This window comes from Lontra canadensis, unplaced genomic scaffold, assembly GCF_010015895.1.
Source record: "Lontra canadensis isolate GAN:19392208 unplaced genomic scaffold, GSC_riverotter_1.0 scaffold98, whole genome shotgun sequence".
Taxonomy (NCBI): Eukaryota; Metazoa; Chordata; class Mammalia; order Carnivora; family Mustelidae; genus Lontra; species Lontra canadensis.
In genome coordinates, this window is record NW_022631092.1 from 496,960 (window position 1) to 514,111 (window position 17,152).

Sequence of the window (17,152 nt, forward strand, 5' to 3'; positions counted from 1 at the left end):
AAAAAAAAAAAAACTGAGGTAGAGTGAAAGAATGGATAGAAATATACCAGTTCATAGCAATGATTATGTTAGAGTGTAGAATTAGATTTCCTTTCCCTCTCTGTGTATATCTGAATTTTATAAATTATGATAATAATGTCTGCACAAAATTTATTCAGACATTCAGTCAACTACCTGCCTATAAAATGTAGCCCATCTATTGTAAGGTACCCTTTTGAAAGTGGGAACATAATGTATACCGTTGTGTTATCAAGCATCCCATTTAGATCTGTCTGCTGCATGGTGTCTCTTCTAAGCAGTTCAGGGCAGATTTGCAAGACATCTGTTAGGAATTTTGGGCTGGAATTGGGCGGGGGGGTTCTTAGACCAGGAACAGACAGAACTTTGGTTAAAAGAAAATAGAAGAGCTATTTTTCTACTTACTGTTTCCCCCTTAATTAGTGGTAGGTATTCACATTAAATCAACATTCTTTATTTTTTGTTGTCATCAATTACTTATATTTCAAGTTCTGCGGGGCTAGCGTGCATACTCACTGTTAGCCGTACGTGTACGGGGATGAGGGTTAGTCTCTTGGGTTATTTTTGCTCAAGAGTGGGGGTTGGTATTACAGAGTCCAAGAGGGGAGAGAAAGAACAGGCGTGCTAAAACTCCCCGTCCAGGGTAAGAAAGGAACTCCCTGATCCAGGAGGTTAGACCCTGATTCATGAAAGCGTGTACTGTAGTGTACTCTGGGCTAAAGCTTTCTAAGCTTCAGTACATTTTAGAAAAACAAAACAAACTCCCCCAAAACAGAAATAGATTCTATTTGAAGGGCATGTTCTTTGACCCTTTTGTTGTAACATGGCTTTGAGTAGAGGGTGCATATGTATCTTGGTTTCTAAGGGTTGTTTGATGGGCTCATACCCTTGGGTTGGATGGGAGCAGAGTGAGTCACTTGGTGAATATTTAAAACTTGGGCTGTGCCAGGCTCTAGGCTTAGTCCTGGAAATCTAAAGTTAAGTTGGGGATGGGCCCTGATATTTGGCATAATCTGTCTTATTTCCCATCAAGTCATTAAAGTAGCATTTAGTAGATAAAGCCTTCAAATTGAAAGTTGAATTGATTTTTAACTGTATTGGATTTATTGTAACCTAATTTACACACTGTTGTTTTTTTAGTCATAGTAAAATGTGCATATCTATAGCGCCTGTGTCTTCACTTTGTTTTTATTTTGATTGATTTTGACTTACTTGGTTTAACTTCCGCCAGTTATTTGAAGTTTTATCAATAACTATTGCATTATAAAATTTCATTACACTAAATTAATGTGGTAGTAGTTAATTTGAGTTGTATTTTAATGCATTATACTGAATGAGGAATAGATATGATTATGTATATTGTAATATTGAATATCCATGTCATTTATGTTTATCTAACTTGATGTTTTGGCATATTTTTGATATTTTGTGTTTTAGCACAAGGCTTTTACTGAAGTATTTCTGGATGATTCACATAATCCTGCAAATTGTCGGATATCAGTACAAGTTGCCACACCGGCGTTAAACCTTTCCGTTCGCTTCCCAATACCTGATCTTCGGTCAGATCAAGAAAGAGGGCCGTGGTTTAAGAAGTCACTTCAGAAGGAGATCCTTCATTTAGCATTCACAGATCTAGAATTTAAGACTGAATTTATAGGAGGATCAACCCCGGAACAGATTAAATTGGAACTTACCTTTAGAGAACTAGTTGGTAAGATTGGATGGGCAGCGCCAGAGCAGAAACAAACAACTACTACTCAAGGAAACATGAAAAATTCTATGGTCGCCCCCAATATAGACACCATTAAAAAGCAAGAGTAATGACTCTTTTCCAGTATTGTATACCAATATGTGAGAGAATTAATTTTTTTGAAAATTACTAAGCATGATTATTTACTTTATTAAAATACTTACTTTCAGAAATTACGTGGCAGGGGAGATACCATGATCACAAAGGTGGTTTTCCCAGGGTGAGGCTTGTCCATTGCACTCCGGATGTGCTGACCCCTGCGATTTTCCCAAATGTGGGAAACTTGACTGCATGATTTGTGGTAGTAGGGGATTGCGTTCACGCTTTCCCCTAAAAAAAAAAAAAAAAAAAAAAATTTCTACAGGGGAGTATAGTGCTTTAGCTTACTTTTTTTTTTTTTTTTTTTTTTTGAAACATTTGATTTGGGGTCGGGGGAACACGAATAGGGGCAGGCTAGAGGGAGAGGGAGAAGCAGGCTTTCCGCTGAGCAGGGACCCTGACACAGGGCTCCATCCCAGGACCCTGAGATCATGACCCAAGCCAAAAGCAGACACTTCACTGACTGAGCCACCTAGATGCCCCTTTAGCTTACATTTTTATAGCCACCTGACTCCTTACTTGTTGGAGGGCTGAAAGTAACCAGAATTTCTTGAGTGCCACCCTGTGTTAAGTACTTTACCAAGCATTTCATGTGTTACTGGTTTCCTTTCATCATCATGGTTATGTTAGGCTTATTATTTCCAATTATTTTTATCCTTTATTAAGTGAGGAATCCATAGACTTAAGAAGAGGTACCTTCCAAGACCACGTGGTAGTAAATGGCAGAATCAAGATTCAAACTGAAGTCTCACACTTGAGGTTTCAATCATCATACTAATCTCTGGTGACTTTTCTTTGTAAAGCCTGTTGACAGCTTTTCTGTATTTACTTTTATTATCTGACAGAATATATATTGACTTAGGGTAAACCAGGTCTATGTGGAACTCTGGAATATTCTGACATTTCATTCTGTGATTCCAAATCAGCTTGCCTCTGCCATTACACCCTTCTAACTGCATGTTCCCCTGCCACCATATCCTGCTTCTCCATCTCAGGGGATAGGCTGCGAAGTATTTTTTCCCTTGTTCTGAGTTTTACGCATCTTTAGAGATATTTATAATTGACTTGATGATGATGACTTCATGAAAGGGCCTTTAGGAGTTGTCTGGTCTTCTCCTATCTACAGTGGGAAGAAACATTATTCTAGAGGAAAGTCATTCTTTGTAAAATGGACGGACAAGCATGCATAGGGTTATTGTGAGTGGAAGTAATTCTTCCAGTGCTTGGTACAAGACATTTAAAAAATATAGTTATTATCTCTATGTTCCTATAATTGCATAAACTTTGATGTAGAATAACCATTCAGTGGCAGTATGTGGCAACTGCTGTATTTAGTGTGTCATGATTATGTACCCGACACATTAAACTTGGTACCTAAGAATTGGAGTTTGAACAGAAGACCTATCTTTATCTGCTCCTTCTGTCTCCCCACATGTACCCATGAAATAGGAACAAAAGAATAAGTACTGTGCAACCTAATGTTGCCCTGTGTCCTTTCCTGTGCAACTTAATGTTGCCCTGTGTCCCTGATTCAGAAGATCTTTGCTTATGTTAGGAGGAATCTATCTTTAAGCACTTGAGAAGAAATGCACTGTAGTTAATCAGTCTTGTTTTACTAGGGTCATTCCAGGAAGATAAAGGAGAACCGTCTGTTAAGTTTTTCCATGTGTCTAGTGGAGTAGATGGAGATACAGCATCATCAGATGACTTTGACTGGCCACGGTGAGTAAGCAGGTGGATATGATAGACATTTAATGAGATTATCCTTTCAAAAATGCTGTGGTACTTTTTTTTTTTTAAAAGATTTATTTTGAGAACATGTGTGTAGGGGGAGCGGCAGAGGGCAAGGAAGAGAGAGAATCTGAAGCAGACTGCACGTACCACACGAGAGCCCTACACAGGGCTTGATCTCAGGACCCTGAGATCGTGACCTGAACTGAAACCAAGAGTTGGTTGCTTAACCGATTGTACCACCCAGGTGCCCCTGCTGTAGTACATTCAATCGACGTTTTGGTGCTCAATTTAAACTAATACTTAGCCCTGATGAGATAACACAGAGAAAGTTGGACAAATTAAGTTGACAAATCCAGTGAGGGTACTACTCTATGAAAGGTGTCTGTCAGTACTGTGAGAGATGAAGGAACAAAGTGTGTTCCCTGGTCTCAAGTCACCCCATTTAATTAGAGGGACAAAAGAATCATTAACCATTTAAAAGAAGTAGTTCAGAGCTACAGTAGAAGAGTTATATGCATCATTTGGTTAGTTGTCAAGTGAATTTTATAGTACGTGATTGCTTTGGGGCACTTGTTCAAATCATGGGCCCTACCCTGAGATTTCGGGGTAGAGCCTGGGTATCAGGGTAGTCTAAAAATTACACCAGGTGATTCCAGCGTGCAGGCGGATGTCAAGAATCACTGCTTCGGATTTCTTAGGAGAATTAATAAAGTAATATTTATATTTGTTAGAGATCATTAATTATTAACATTTGTTAATTACTCATTATATATTATATATTATAGCAAGACTCTTAATAGCCTGATAGTGGGCTTGGATATATTTAAAAGGACTTAGTTTACTAAATAATGACTTTTATTATATTGAAAACTAAATATTTAATACCTGAGAATTAATCTTTTTTTGTGTCAGCCTTTTTCCTACCTGTCCCTGTGGGTCAGACCTAGCAGGCTCCTGGGAGAGGTGTGATCAGGACATGGCTGATAATGAGCAGTTCAGCGCCTGAGTGTTCATCATAAGAAATGGGTTTACTTCGATTAACTTGGAGCACAGTTTACATTGGGATATCTATAAATTAGGAAACAGTTATGATTGTTCATAAGGGGAGCCAACTGGCACCACTTACTTGGGGGAAAAACCCACTATAGATGCCCCACAGTGGTTTGCTTTGAAGGCACCAGGCGTCCTGTCTATAGTGTTGGGAAGGAAACGGCAAAGCCTTTGCTAGTGATGTGCAGGGAGTAGGAAAGCAGGGGCCCAGGGTGTCTGCTTCTTTACTTCAGGTTTGTGTCTTCAGTACAAGGCAAGCCTTTTGTTACTGAAATTCCTGAAGGAAAATGGTACTTTATTGTTTGCAGTTCTAAGTTGTTCTTTTATCAGTCTCTTTTTCCATATGAACAATTTCTATGGCAGAAGTTCTCTTAGATGTGTAATACTCTGTCATAGCAGAACAGACCCCAGAAGCATTTGGTTTCAGGAAAATAGATAGAATTCTTAGGTCAAATTTGCCAGCTGTTAGTGAAATTGAAATATAACTGTCCTCACAAGGTCAGATTTTCAGTTAGCTAAGTATGAAATATTAATGCCCTTCTTTTATTTTTCATCCGTTCTACATTTTGAAGTTTACAGCACACTCGGAAGTGGTTACATGACACATAGGCTTTGTAGAGAAGCTGAGTCCTATCATCAGTGGTCTTTGTATCAGTGCAGAAAAGTTAAAGCCTTGCTGTTCACACTGAGACCTTGACTTCTTAAATTGTCTCTGCTGTCAGAATTGTACTGAAATTAAACCCACCAGCTGTGCATTCCATTTTGGAGAGAATAGCAGCTGAGGAAGAAGAGAGTGACGGCCGCTATCAGGAGGAGGAGGAGGGAGGTGCTCATTCCCTGAAGGATGTTTGTGATCTGCGAAGACCAGCCCCATCTCCCTTCTCGTCGCGGAGAGTCATGTTTGAAAATGAGCAGGTAAAATACGAGTGAGCAACGAAGGGGTTGTCCTTTACCATACAGCAGTCCTTTTCATTCTTTGTTTTTGAAGAAGCACTTGGTATACTGTGCTAGGCTCTTAACTCTAAGACTGAATAATATTTTTTTTCTTCCCTGGTTTAAAGTTACATGCTTGTTTATCTGTTTAGGCAAGAAGATGCTACTATTACTTTAAACATGAAATGGTTATTTGATGCTTTTTTTGCACTGAACTCTTATATTTTAGATGGTGATGCCAGGAGACCCTGTGGAAATGACAGAGTTTCAGGATAAAGCAATCAGCAATTCTCACTACGTGCTGGAACTTACATTACCCAACGTTCATATAACACTACCTAATAAACGCTTTTATGAGAAGCTTTATAATAGGTGAGTTTCAACACATTTATTTTTTTTTTTTAAGATTTTACTTATTTATTTGACAGAGAGAGAGATTACAAGTAAGCAGGCAGAGAGAGGGGGAAGCAGGTTCCCTGCTGAGCAGAGAGCCTGACGTGGGGCTGGATCCCAGGACCCCGAGATCATGACCTGAGCCAAAGGCAGAGGCTTAACCCGCTGAGCCACCCAGGCACCCCAGTTTTCGGTACATTGAGTTGAGTCTTTGGGATTGGACTTTTCTGCCTAACTGCCTCCCTATTTCCCCATGTTCCCCTTTTCTTTCCTTGCTTAAATATTATATATCATCTCTGGGTACTTTGTACGGTGTTGATTACAAAACTGGTAACTGTTGCGGTGGGCTGTTGTAATAGCAGAGTTTCCTAACCAGTGTGTCTAGTAAGTAGGTTACTTCTACGTGATGTTTATTCCTTCCACCTATGTTGGCTATTTGCTGTCCATCACCTTATCACAGAGTTCTGGGCAAATGTCTTCTATGTGTGCAGTGACATGAAAAGAGTTTGGAGACCCCTTTATGGAGGGCCAGCAGGTGCCAGGGTAAAATCAGAATCCTACAGTCTTTGTTACAAGGAACATCCTTTTTTCAGAGTTTCAAAAAGCATCTTCTTAGAATTCTAAAACTCAGGCTTGTCAAGTTGTATATCGCAATTTAAATTGATTGCAAATATCCATAAAAATATATACAAAGCAAATATGTTGAAATAAATAGCATTCTAGAGTTAAAAGAGCCTAGACTCTGAATTCCTTCACAGCTGACCTGACCTGAGCTTAGTTTCCTCATGTGTAAAATGTAGATGATACTTAAACCTGTCTCAGAGGGTTGTTCGGAGCATTAGATGATACGGCACTTGAGAAGTTTGGAGAACAGCGCCTGACAAACAGTAAGCACTCAGTAGTCCTCTGTTACAGTCGTCCTTCCCATCCACTGAAGGAATCACTTCTATAGCGTACCTGAAAGATGGTCATGTGCTTTTCTAGAAAAAAGATGTTCTTAGTGTCAGTCATCACTAGCTTCTCCTGTGTGAGACATGCTTCTCATTTCTATTAGTCTTTAGAAGCTGTACTGTTTCTGCTATACATTTTCTTGATATCAGATATCTCTGGCCCTTTATTCCTTAACTGTTAATAATAAGCTCTGGATCTCCTTATTGCTTGTTAGTGACCAGGATTATTGGTCTTAGAATCAGAAAATTAAGTTCTAGAAAGATCTGCTTTTAGTTGTCTTGATGATGAGATTCACAGGATGGTCCATATGAGATGTAGGAAGAAAATGCTAGTTCTTCTGTTTAACTTTAAAAAAAAACTTTGTTTTTTTTAATGATATATCTTAGCATGTGTAAAAGTGCGAGAGAGAGAAAGAATCTCAAGCAGACACCGTGCTGAGTGCGGAGCCCGACATGGCAGGCCTTGATCTTACGACCCTGAGATCACAATCTGAGCCAAAACCAAGAGTCGGCGGCTTTATTGTGCCACCCAGGCACCCCTACAGTCTTTAAAAATTCTTTTTTATATTTGTTTTATATTATACATATGTGTATAAGTAGAAGTCTATGATTTATAAATTTGTATCAGAGGCTTTTACTGTTTTTGTTTTTGTTTTTAGCTGTTACACATGATCTAAAGTTTGGAAACTACTGACCCCCTAGACCGTTCTTCTCTTATAGTTAGGAATATCTACCAAGAGTTGACAAATGTGCAAGGCTAAGACTGAGCAAAATGAAACGACTAGTTCAGGATCTAACCTAGAGGTCAGAAGAGCTTAATTGGTTTCTTTCTCTTTTTGCATTTGCTTGAGCAGGTGGCTGTTGGTTAAATTTGGGACATCAGAACAGAAACATGCACCTTAAACATTCAGTTTACAAATATGTTCATTTATAATTTCTGTTTAAGTTGCAAGACAAGGCCTTTCTTTTCTTCCTTTTAATATGAGCCACATGTGGAAGTTTTACATAATACATGGTTTTGTCTACAGTTTGCAGTTACTGAATAGTTTCAAAGGAATCTGAGTGTAAAATCCTTCTCGGTTTTTAAGATTTTTTTCCACCTCAGTCTATATATTTAAGCCATCTGTTAGGTATACTTTAACTCAGTATTATGCTAACAACAATACATACAGGTGAGATGAGCACATTTGAGTCCAGACACAGGTGGCAGTTAGTGAATATGCAGAACATGGAGCTCACCCGGCAGGAGCAGACTTCTTTGGTGTGCTGGAGCCTCATCCCGAGGAGCCAGCGGGTAGCATAAGGGGGATGCCCGTCAGTACGGCAGCGGGGGGCAGGGGGACTTGATCGCTCAAATCTGGTAACGAGCGAGTTATCTGTTCTTCTGCAGAGTTGGTTAAATAGTGGGTTGGTTTTTTTTGAAGATTTTATTTATTTGACAGAGGTAGATCACAAGGAGGCAGAGAGGCAGGTAGAAAGCGCGGGGGAAGCAGGCTCCCCGCTGAGCAGAGAGCCCGTTGCGGGGCTCGATCCCAGGACCCTGAGATCATGACCTGAGCCGAAGGCGGAGGCTTAACCCACTGAGCCCCCCAGGCGCCCTGAGTAGTGGCTGTTGAAGAGTGTTTCATTTCTGCCTTACTCTGCTCACTTCTCTGGCTCTTAAGTACCTACAGTTACATAAATGTTGAAGTACTCCCTCCCCCTGTGCGGCATATAAATCGCATGTCTAAGTTCTTCAGGGTGTGAATTCTTTGTTCCTCATTTGGTTTTGAATAGGTCTATTTTTATTTTGAATTAATATTTTATTTTTTTTTGAGTTAATAGTGTTTCAAAGTTTTCATATATTCTCAAAATTACAGGAAAGTTGCAAGTATAGAACAAAGAGCTCCCTGCCCCACTGCCAAACCATCTGAGAGTAAGCTGATGACCCGATGCCCCTCCCTGAGCACTCAAGTGTGTATTTCCCAAGGACAAGGATATTCTTATACATAATTTTCTCATTTTGATGGCTGAATTATGACTAGTAATCTGTATTATCTAATCCTCACGCCCCAGTTGAGTTTTGCTAAATGTTTGCTAGATATTGCCCTTTTATCTATGTAATTTTTTAACAAATTTTTTTTTAAGATTTTATTTATTGATTTGACAGAGAGAGAGATCACAAGTAGGCAGAGAGGCAGGCAGAGAGAGAGAGGGGAAGCAGGCTCCCCGCTGAGCAGAGAGCCCGATGCGGGGCTCAATCCCAGGACCCTGAGATCATGACCTGAGCCGAAAACAGAGGCTTAACCCACTGAGCCACCCAGGTGCCCCTATCTATGTAATTTTTAAAATTTATTTTTAGCTTTTATTTCATACACTAAAAAAGACTTTCTGAGGAAGAGATATAACCAACTCTGCCTTAACTTTATACATTTTAGGATCTTGGTTTAGTCCTCTAGTGCTGTGGTCAGTGGGCTCTTTTTATTTTTATTTATTTACTTATTTAATTAATATTTTATTTATTTATATGACAGAGAGCTAGAGAGCACAAGTAAGCAGAGCGGCAGGGAGAAGGAGAAGCAGGCTCTCTGCTAAGCAGGGAGCCCAATGTGGGGCTCAATCCCAGAACCTTGAGACCATGACCTGAGCTAAAGGTAGCCGTTTAACCGACTGAGCCACCCATGTGCCTCTTTTTAGATAGTCTCCTGGAACAGGAGGATTTTTTCTATTAAAGTCCTTTAGAGTAGCATATAAAAGACTTTTCACTAGCTTTGTTAAATCAGATATTTTTTGTCTGTTACGTTTCAGGCTCATAGCCACAGAATCATGGTGATGTGTCCTTAAATATCCTTTTTAAAAAACTTCTATTTGAGAGATAAGAGTGAGAGAATCCCAGGCAGACTACCTGCTGAGTGAGGAACCTGACCTAGGGCTCAGTTCCATAACCCTGAAATTATGACCTGAGCCAAAATCAAGAGTCAGATGCTTAACTGACTGAGCTGCCTAAGGGTTCCTTTGTCCTCAAATATCTTGAGTGCTTTCTTTCTGGTGTTGGAAACATCATCCAGTGTTTTACGGTATTAATATGAAGACTGTGTTTAGACCAAAATGTAAATAAGGAAGACGCAAAATCATATAACGCTTACATTTAAGAACTCCAGGTTTTACCATAAAGTCATGGTTTCTCTAACCTATGAAGATAAGAGAATGGTTTAAGGAATAAACTTAGGGAAGGGCATTTTCTGAGAAAATTCATTTTATATCTTCATTATTTGCAAAGGGGTTTAGAGTAAGATCCGGTTTAGACTCTTGTTTCTTTGTCCTATGAGCAATGTACCTGAGAAGCAGTGAGTCAGTGAGTCCCACACAGTCTGGGGCATAGCTATCTATGTTGTATCTGAGGTGAGACCTATTTCTGCCCTGTATCCCTGGTGTTCTTCACCTACAGATGGTTCCAGATGGAGAGCTTTTGGGGTGGGGATTTCAGCCTACTGAGAGTCACGGTACTCAGTCCTGGTTTATACTTTCTAAGCTTAGGAATTGGCCCAGGAAGTTCCTAGACAAGTGGCTTCTCACAGGAAGGGCCAGGCCTATGTCATCGCTTGGCACCTTGATTGGTATTCACACTAGGCTTTTACCATGAGGCTGTGCCTTTGGCAGTCCTGCCATGCGAGTCATCCATGGTCCTCTCAGCTGTAAACCCTCAATGCCTGCTGCGTGACAGCCACTGTGCTAGGCACATATAAAGATGACCAAGACCTAAGGCCCTTTCTCTGAGAGGCTACAGTCTTGGAAGGGGAAGCAAGAAAATACTGTTACAGGCTCCATGATTGAGTTATGTATGTGAAGGATTCACTGTGGGTCCAGATCTTAACAGCAGGCTTCAGAGAGGACATTGTGAAGTCTGAGTATTAATAGAAATGTTAGAGCAGGGGTGATAATGGGAGTTGGGGGGATAGGAGCAGGAGGGCATCTGAGTAGTGACAGATAATTCTTTGAAAAAGTAGGATGTGCTAGTAGTCTAGCTTGATGTATATCACCCATTAACCACCAGGATTGACTTGGCTGTGCAGCAAGTAGAGGGTTTCCTGTCTTTGTTCCTATTTTGGATGCATTCTTAGTCCATGCCCACTTCCCAGGGAAGTGGTGCTTTCTGTGGGAGAGAGAGAGAGAGAAAGGAGTTATCCCTAGGAACAGTGAGTAATGAGGAGAGCTGAATTGGGATTGGGAGCTGGACAGGATCTGGGCTGTGGCCCTGGTCCTCCCACAAATTAGCTGTGTGACCTTGGGTAAGGCACTTAACCTTTAGGAGGCAGTTTCTCCAAGTGTGAAGTGAGAGTAATGATTTCTTCCTGCTGCCCCATGGGATTGGCGGGGCTGGGGTGGGGGTGGGTGGGGTGGGGGCAGGTTCGGGGGTTGGGGGGGACAGGGCAGCTGATGAGACAGCGTGCTGTTACTGTTTATAGAGTTGCTCTCCAGTGTGAACAGCCTTTCCTCTGTTCTTTTAATGTTTTTAAATTAACTTCCTCCTGTAAAGTGCATTTAGGTGTATGTAATTTGGTGCACACAGCATAGGTAAAAGCAGGCAGATAGCTAATTGTACCTAATTGTACAGATTCTTTTCTTACTGCCCTCAGTAGAGCCGCATCAGTAACTTGCATTGAAAGGCCATAATGCTTTAAAAAAAAAAAAAAAAAAAAAAAAAAAACAAACAAAAAAAAAACCTACTTTGTAGGATCTAATTTCTATTTCCCATTTAGAAAAATTATTGTTCATGTGACTTCTTTTTTTTTTTTTAACTTTTTAAATTATTTATTTATTTACTTATTTGTTGGGGGTGGGTGGGTGGGGGAAGAGGTCACAAGTAGGCAGAGAGGCAGGCAGAGATGGGGAAGCAGGCTCCCCGCCAAGCAGAGAGCCCAATGCGGGGCTCCATCCCAGGACCCTGAGATCACGACATGGGCCGAAGGCAGAGGCTTAACCCACTGAGCCACCCAGGCACCCCCATTCATGTGACTTCTTTTTTTTTTTTTTTTTTTTTAATAATTTTATTTTTTATAAACATATATATATATATATATTTTTCCCCCAGGGGTACAGGTCTGTGAATCTCCACGTTTACAAACTTCACAGCACTCACCATAGCACATACCCTACCCAATGTCCATAACCCCCCCCCAACCCCCCTCTGCCCAGCAACCCTCAGTTTGTTTTGTGAGATTAAGAGTCACTTATGGTTTGTCTCCCTCCCAATCCCAACTTGTTTCATTTACTCTTCTCCTACCACATTAACCCCCCATGTTGCATCTCCTCTCCCTCATATCAGGGAGATCATATGATAGTTGTCTTTCTCCGATTGACTTATTTCGCTAAGCATGATACCCTCTAGTTCCATCCATGTTGTTGTAAATGGCAAGATTTCATTTCTTTTGATGGCTGCATAGTATTCCATTGTGTATATATGCCACATCTTCTTTATCCATTCGTCTGTTGATGGACATCTAGGTTCTTTCCATAGTTTGGCTATTGTAGACATTGCTGCTATAAACATTCGGGTGCACGTGCCCCTTCGGATCACTACGTTTGTATCATTAGGGTAAATACCCAGCAGTGCAATTGCTGGGTCATAGGGTAGTTCTATTTTCAACATTTTGAGGAACCTCCATGCTGTTTTCCAGAGTGGTTGCACCAGCTTGCATTCCCACCAACAATGTAGGAGGGTTCCCCTCTCTCCGCATCCTCGCCAGCATCTGTCATTTCCGGACTTGTTAATTTTAGCCATTCTGACTGGTGTGAGGTGGTATCTCATTGTGGTTTTGATTTGTATTTCCCTGATGCCGAGTGATATGGAGCACTTTTTCATGTGTCTGTTGGCCATCTGGATGTCTTCTTTGCAGAAATGTCTGTTCATGTCTTCTGCCCATTTCTTGATGGGATTATTTGTTCTTTGGGTGTTGAGTTTGCTAAGTTCTTTATAGATTCTGGACACTAGCCCTTTATCTGATATGTCGTTTGCAAATATCTTCTCCCATTCTGTCAGTTGTCTTTTGGTTTTGTTAACTGTTTCCTTTGCTGTGCAAAAGCTTTTGATCTTGATAAAATCCCAATAGTTCATTTTTGCCCTTGCTTCCCTTGCCTTTGGCGATGTTCCTAGGAAGATGTTGCTGCGGCTGAGGTCGAAGAGGTTGCTGCCTGTGTTCTCCTCAAGGATGTTGATGGATTCCTTTCTCACATTGAGGTCCTTCATCCATTTTGAGTCTATTTTCGTGTGTGGTGTAAGGAAATGATCCAATTTCATTTTTCTGCATGTGGCTGTCCAATTTTCCCAACACCATTTATTGAAGAGGCTGTCTTTTTTCCATTGGACATTCTTTCCTGCTTTGTCAAAGATTAGTTAACCATAGAGTTGAGGGTCTATTTCTGGGCTCTCTATTCTGTTCCATTGATCTATGTGTCTGTTTTTGTGCCAGTACCATGCTGTCTTGATGATGACAGCTTTGTAATAGAGCTTGAAGTCCGGAATTGTGATGCCACCAACTCTGGCTTTCTTTTTCAATATTCCTTTGGCTATTCGCGGTCTTTTCTGGTTCCATATAAATTTTAGGATTATTTGTTCCATTTCTTTGAAAAAAAATGGATGGTACTTTGATAGGAATTGCATTAAATGTGTAGATTGCTTTAGGTAGCATAGACATTTTCACAATATTTATTCTTCCAATCCAGGAGCATGGAACATTTTTCCATTTCTTTGTGTCTTCCTCAATTTCTTTCATGAGTACTTTATGTTTTCTGAGTATAGATTCTTAGCCTCTTTAGTTAGGTTTATTCCTAGGTATCTTACAGTTTTGGGTGCGAGTGTAAATGGAATTGACTCCTTAATTTCTCTTTCTTCTGTCTTGTTGTTGGTGTAGAGAAATGCGACTGATTTCTGTGCATTGATTTTATATCCTGACACTTTACTGAATTCCTGTACAAGTTCTAGCAGTTTTGGAGTGGAGTCTTTTGGGTTTTCCACATATAGTATCATATCATCTGCGAAGAGTGATAGTTTGACTTCTTCTTTGCCGATTTGGATGCCTTTAATTTCTTTTTGTTGTCTGATTGCTGAGGCTAGGACTTCTAGTACTATGTTGAATAGCAGTGGTGATAACGGACATCCCTGCCGTGTTCCTGACCTTAGCGGAAAAGCTTTCAGTTTTTCTCCATTGAGAATGATATTTGCGATGGGTTTTTCATAGATGGCTTTGATAATATTGAGGTATGTGCCCTCTATCCCTACACTTTGAAGAGTTTTGATCAGGAAGGGATGCTGTACTTTGTCAAATGCTTTTTCAGCATCTATGGAGAGTATCATATGGTTCCTGTTTTTTCTTTTATTAATGTGTTGTATCACATGGATTGATTTGCGGATGTTGAACCAACCTTGCAGCCCTGGAATAAATCCCACTTGGTCGTGGTGAATAATCCTTTTAATGTACTGTTGAATCCTATTGGCTAGTATTTTGGTGAGAATTTTTGCATCTGTGTTCATCAAGGATATTGGTCTGTAGTTCTCTTTTTTGATGGGATCCTTGTCTGGTTTGGGGATCAAGGTGAGGCTGGCCTCATAAAATGAGTTTGGAAGTTTTCCTTCCATTTCTATTTTTTGGAACAGTCTCAGGAGAATAGGAATTAGTTCTTCTTTAAATGTTTGGTAGACTTCCCCCGGGAAGCCGTCTGGCCCTGGGCTTTTGTTTGTTTGGAGATTTTTGATGACTGTTTCAATCTCCTTACTGGTTATGGGTCTGTTCAGGCTTTCTATTTCTTCCAGGTTCAGTTGTGGTAGTTTATATGTCTCTAGGAATGCATCCATTTCTTCCAGATTGTCAAATTTGTTGGCATAGAGTTGCTCATAATATGTTCTTATAATTGTCTGTATTTCTTTGGTGTTAGTTGTGATCTCTCCTCTTTCATTCATGATTTTATTTATTTGGGTCCTTTCTCTTCTCTTTTTGATAAGTCTGGCCAGAGGCTTATCAATCTTATTAATTCTTTCAAAGAACCAGCTCCTAGTTTCGTTGATTTGTTCTATTGTTTTTTTGGTTTCTATTTCATTGATTTCTGCTCTGATCTTTATGATTTCTCTTCTCCTGCTGGGTTTAGGGTTTCTTTCTTGTTCTTTCTCCAGCTCCTTTAGGTGTAGGGTTAGGTTGTGTACCTGAGACCTTTCTTGTTTCTTGAGGAAGGCTTCTATCGCTATATATTTTCCTCTCAGGACTACCTTTGTTGTGTCCCACAGATTTTGAACCATTGTGTTTTCATTATCATTTGTTTCCATGAATTTTTTCAATTCTTCTTTAATTTCCTGGTTGACCCATTCATTCTTTAGAAGGATGCTGTTTAGTCTCCATGTATTTGGGTTCTTTCCAAATTTCCTCTTGTGATTGAGTTCTAGCTTCAGAGCATTGTGGTCTGAAAATATGCAGGGAATGATCCCAATCTTTTGATACTGGTTGAGACCTGATTTAGGACCGAGGATGTGATCTATTCTGGAGAATGTTCCATGTGCACTAGAGAAGAATGTGTATTCTGATGCTTTGGGATGAAATGTTCTAAATATATCTGTGATGTCCATCTGGTCCAATGTGTCATTTAAGGCCTTTATTTCCTTGTTGATCTTTTGCTTGGATGATCTGTCCATTTCAGTGAGGGGAGTGTTAAAGTCCCCTACTATTATTGTATGATTGTCGATGTGTTTCTTTGATTTTGTTATTAATTGGTTTATATAGTTGGCTGCTCCCACGTTAGGGGCGTAGATATTTACAATTGTTAGATCTTCTTGTTGGACAGATCCTTTGAGTATGATATAGTGTCCGTCTTCATCTCTTATTATAGTCTTTGGTTTAAAATCTAAGTGATCTGATATAAGGATTGCCACTCCTGCTTTCTTCTGATGTCCATTAGCATGGTAAATTCTTTTCCACCCCCTCACTTTAAATCTGAAAGTGTCTTCGGGTTTAAAATGAGTTTCTTGTAGGCAACATATAGATGGGTTTTGTTTTTTTATCCATTCTGATACCCTGTGTCTTTTGATTGGGGCATTTAGCCCATTAACATTCAGGGTAACTATTGAGAGATATGAATTTAGTGCCATTGTATTGCCTGTAAGGTGACTGCTATTGTATATTGTTTCTGTTCCTTTCTGATCTACTACTTTTAGGTTCTCTCTTTGCTTAGAGGACCCCTTTCAATATTTCCTGTAGAGCTGGCTTGGTGTTTGCAAATTCTTTCAGTTTTTGTTTGTCCTGGAAGCTTTTAATCTCTCCTTCTATTTTCAATGATAGCCTAGCTGGATATAGTATTCTTGGCTGCATGTTTTTCTCGTTTAGTACTCTGAATATATCATGCCAGCTCTTTCTGGCCTGCCAGGTCTCTGTGGATAAGTCTGCTGCCAATCTAATATTTTTACCATTGTATGTTACAGACTTCTTCTCCCGGGCTGCTTTCAGGATTTTCTCTTTGTCACTAAGACTTGTAAATTTGACTATTAGGTGACGGGGTGTGGACCTATTCTTATTGATTTTGAGTGGGGTTCTCTGAACCTCCTGGATTTTGATGCTTGTTCCCTTTGCCATATTGGGGAAATTCTCTCCAATAATTCTCTCCAATATACCTTCTGCTCCCCTCTCTCTTTCTTCTTCTTCTGGAATCCCAATTATTCTAATGTTGTTTCGTCTTATGGTGTCACTTATCTCTCGAATTCTGCCCTCGTGGTCCAGTAGTTGTTTGTCCCTCTTTTGTTCAGCTTCCTTATTCTCTGTCATTTGGTCTTCTATATCGCTAATTCTTTCTTCTGCCTCATTTATCCTAGCAGTGAGAGCCTCCATTTTTGATTGCACCTCATTAATAGCTTTTTTTATTTCAACTTGATTAGATTTTAGTTCTTTTATTTCTCCAGAAAGGGCTTTTATATCTCCCGAGAGGGTTTCTCTAATATCTTCCATGCCTTTTTCGAGCCCAGCTAGAACCTTGAGAATCGTCATTCTGAACTCTAGATCTGACATATTACCAATGTCTGTATTGATTAGGTCCTTAGCCTTTGGTACTGCCTCTTGTTCTTTTTTTTGTGGTGAATTTTTCCGCCTTGTCATTTTGTCCAGATAAGAGTATATGAAGGAGTAAGTAAAATACTAAAAGGGTGGCAACAACCCCAGGAAAATATGCTTTAGCCAAATCAGAAGAGATCCCAAATCGTGAGGGGGGGGGG

At 40.0% G+C, this 17,152-nt stretch overlaps 1 protein-coding gene and 1 non-coding gene across 6 annotated transcripts in view; both read left to right on the forward strand.

Annotated features, from left to right (window-relative positions):
• Positions 1 to 17,152, forward strand: part of ATG2B (autophagy related 2B) — a 95,925-nt gene that overhangs the window by 37,393 nt on the left and 41,380 nt on the right. For all 5 annotated transcript variants that reach the window (XM_032837475.1, XM_032837476.1, XM_032837473.1 and 2 more), the window contains 4 exons: positions 1,456 to 1,729; positions 3,487 to 3,589; positions 5,374 to 5,566; positions 5,814 to 5,956. In XM_032837475.1, coding sequence (XP_032693366.1) covers positions 1,456 to 1,729; positions 3,487 to 3,589; positions 5,374 to 5,566; positions 5,814 to 5,956 — 713 coding nt within the window. The remainder of the gene's footprint in view (positions 1 to 1,455; positions 1,730 to 3,486; positions 3,590 to 5,373; positions 5,567 to 5,813; positions 5,957 to 17,152) is intronic.
• LOC116855110 lies at positions 1,938 to 2,101 on the forward strand. Its single transcript, XR_004380284.1, has one exon. It is a non-coding gene; the product is annotated as a U1 spliceosomal RNA (small nuclear RNA).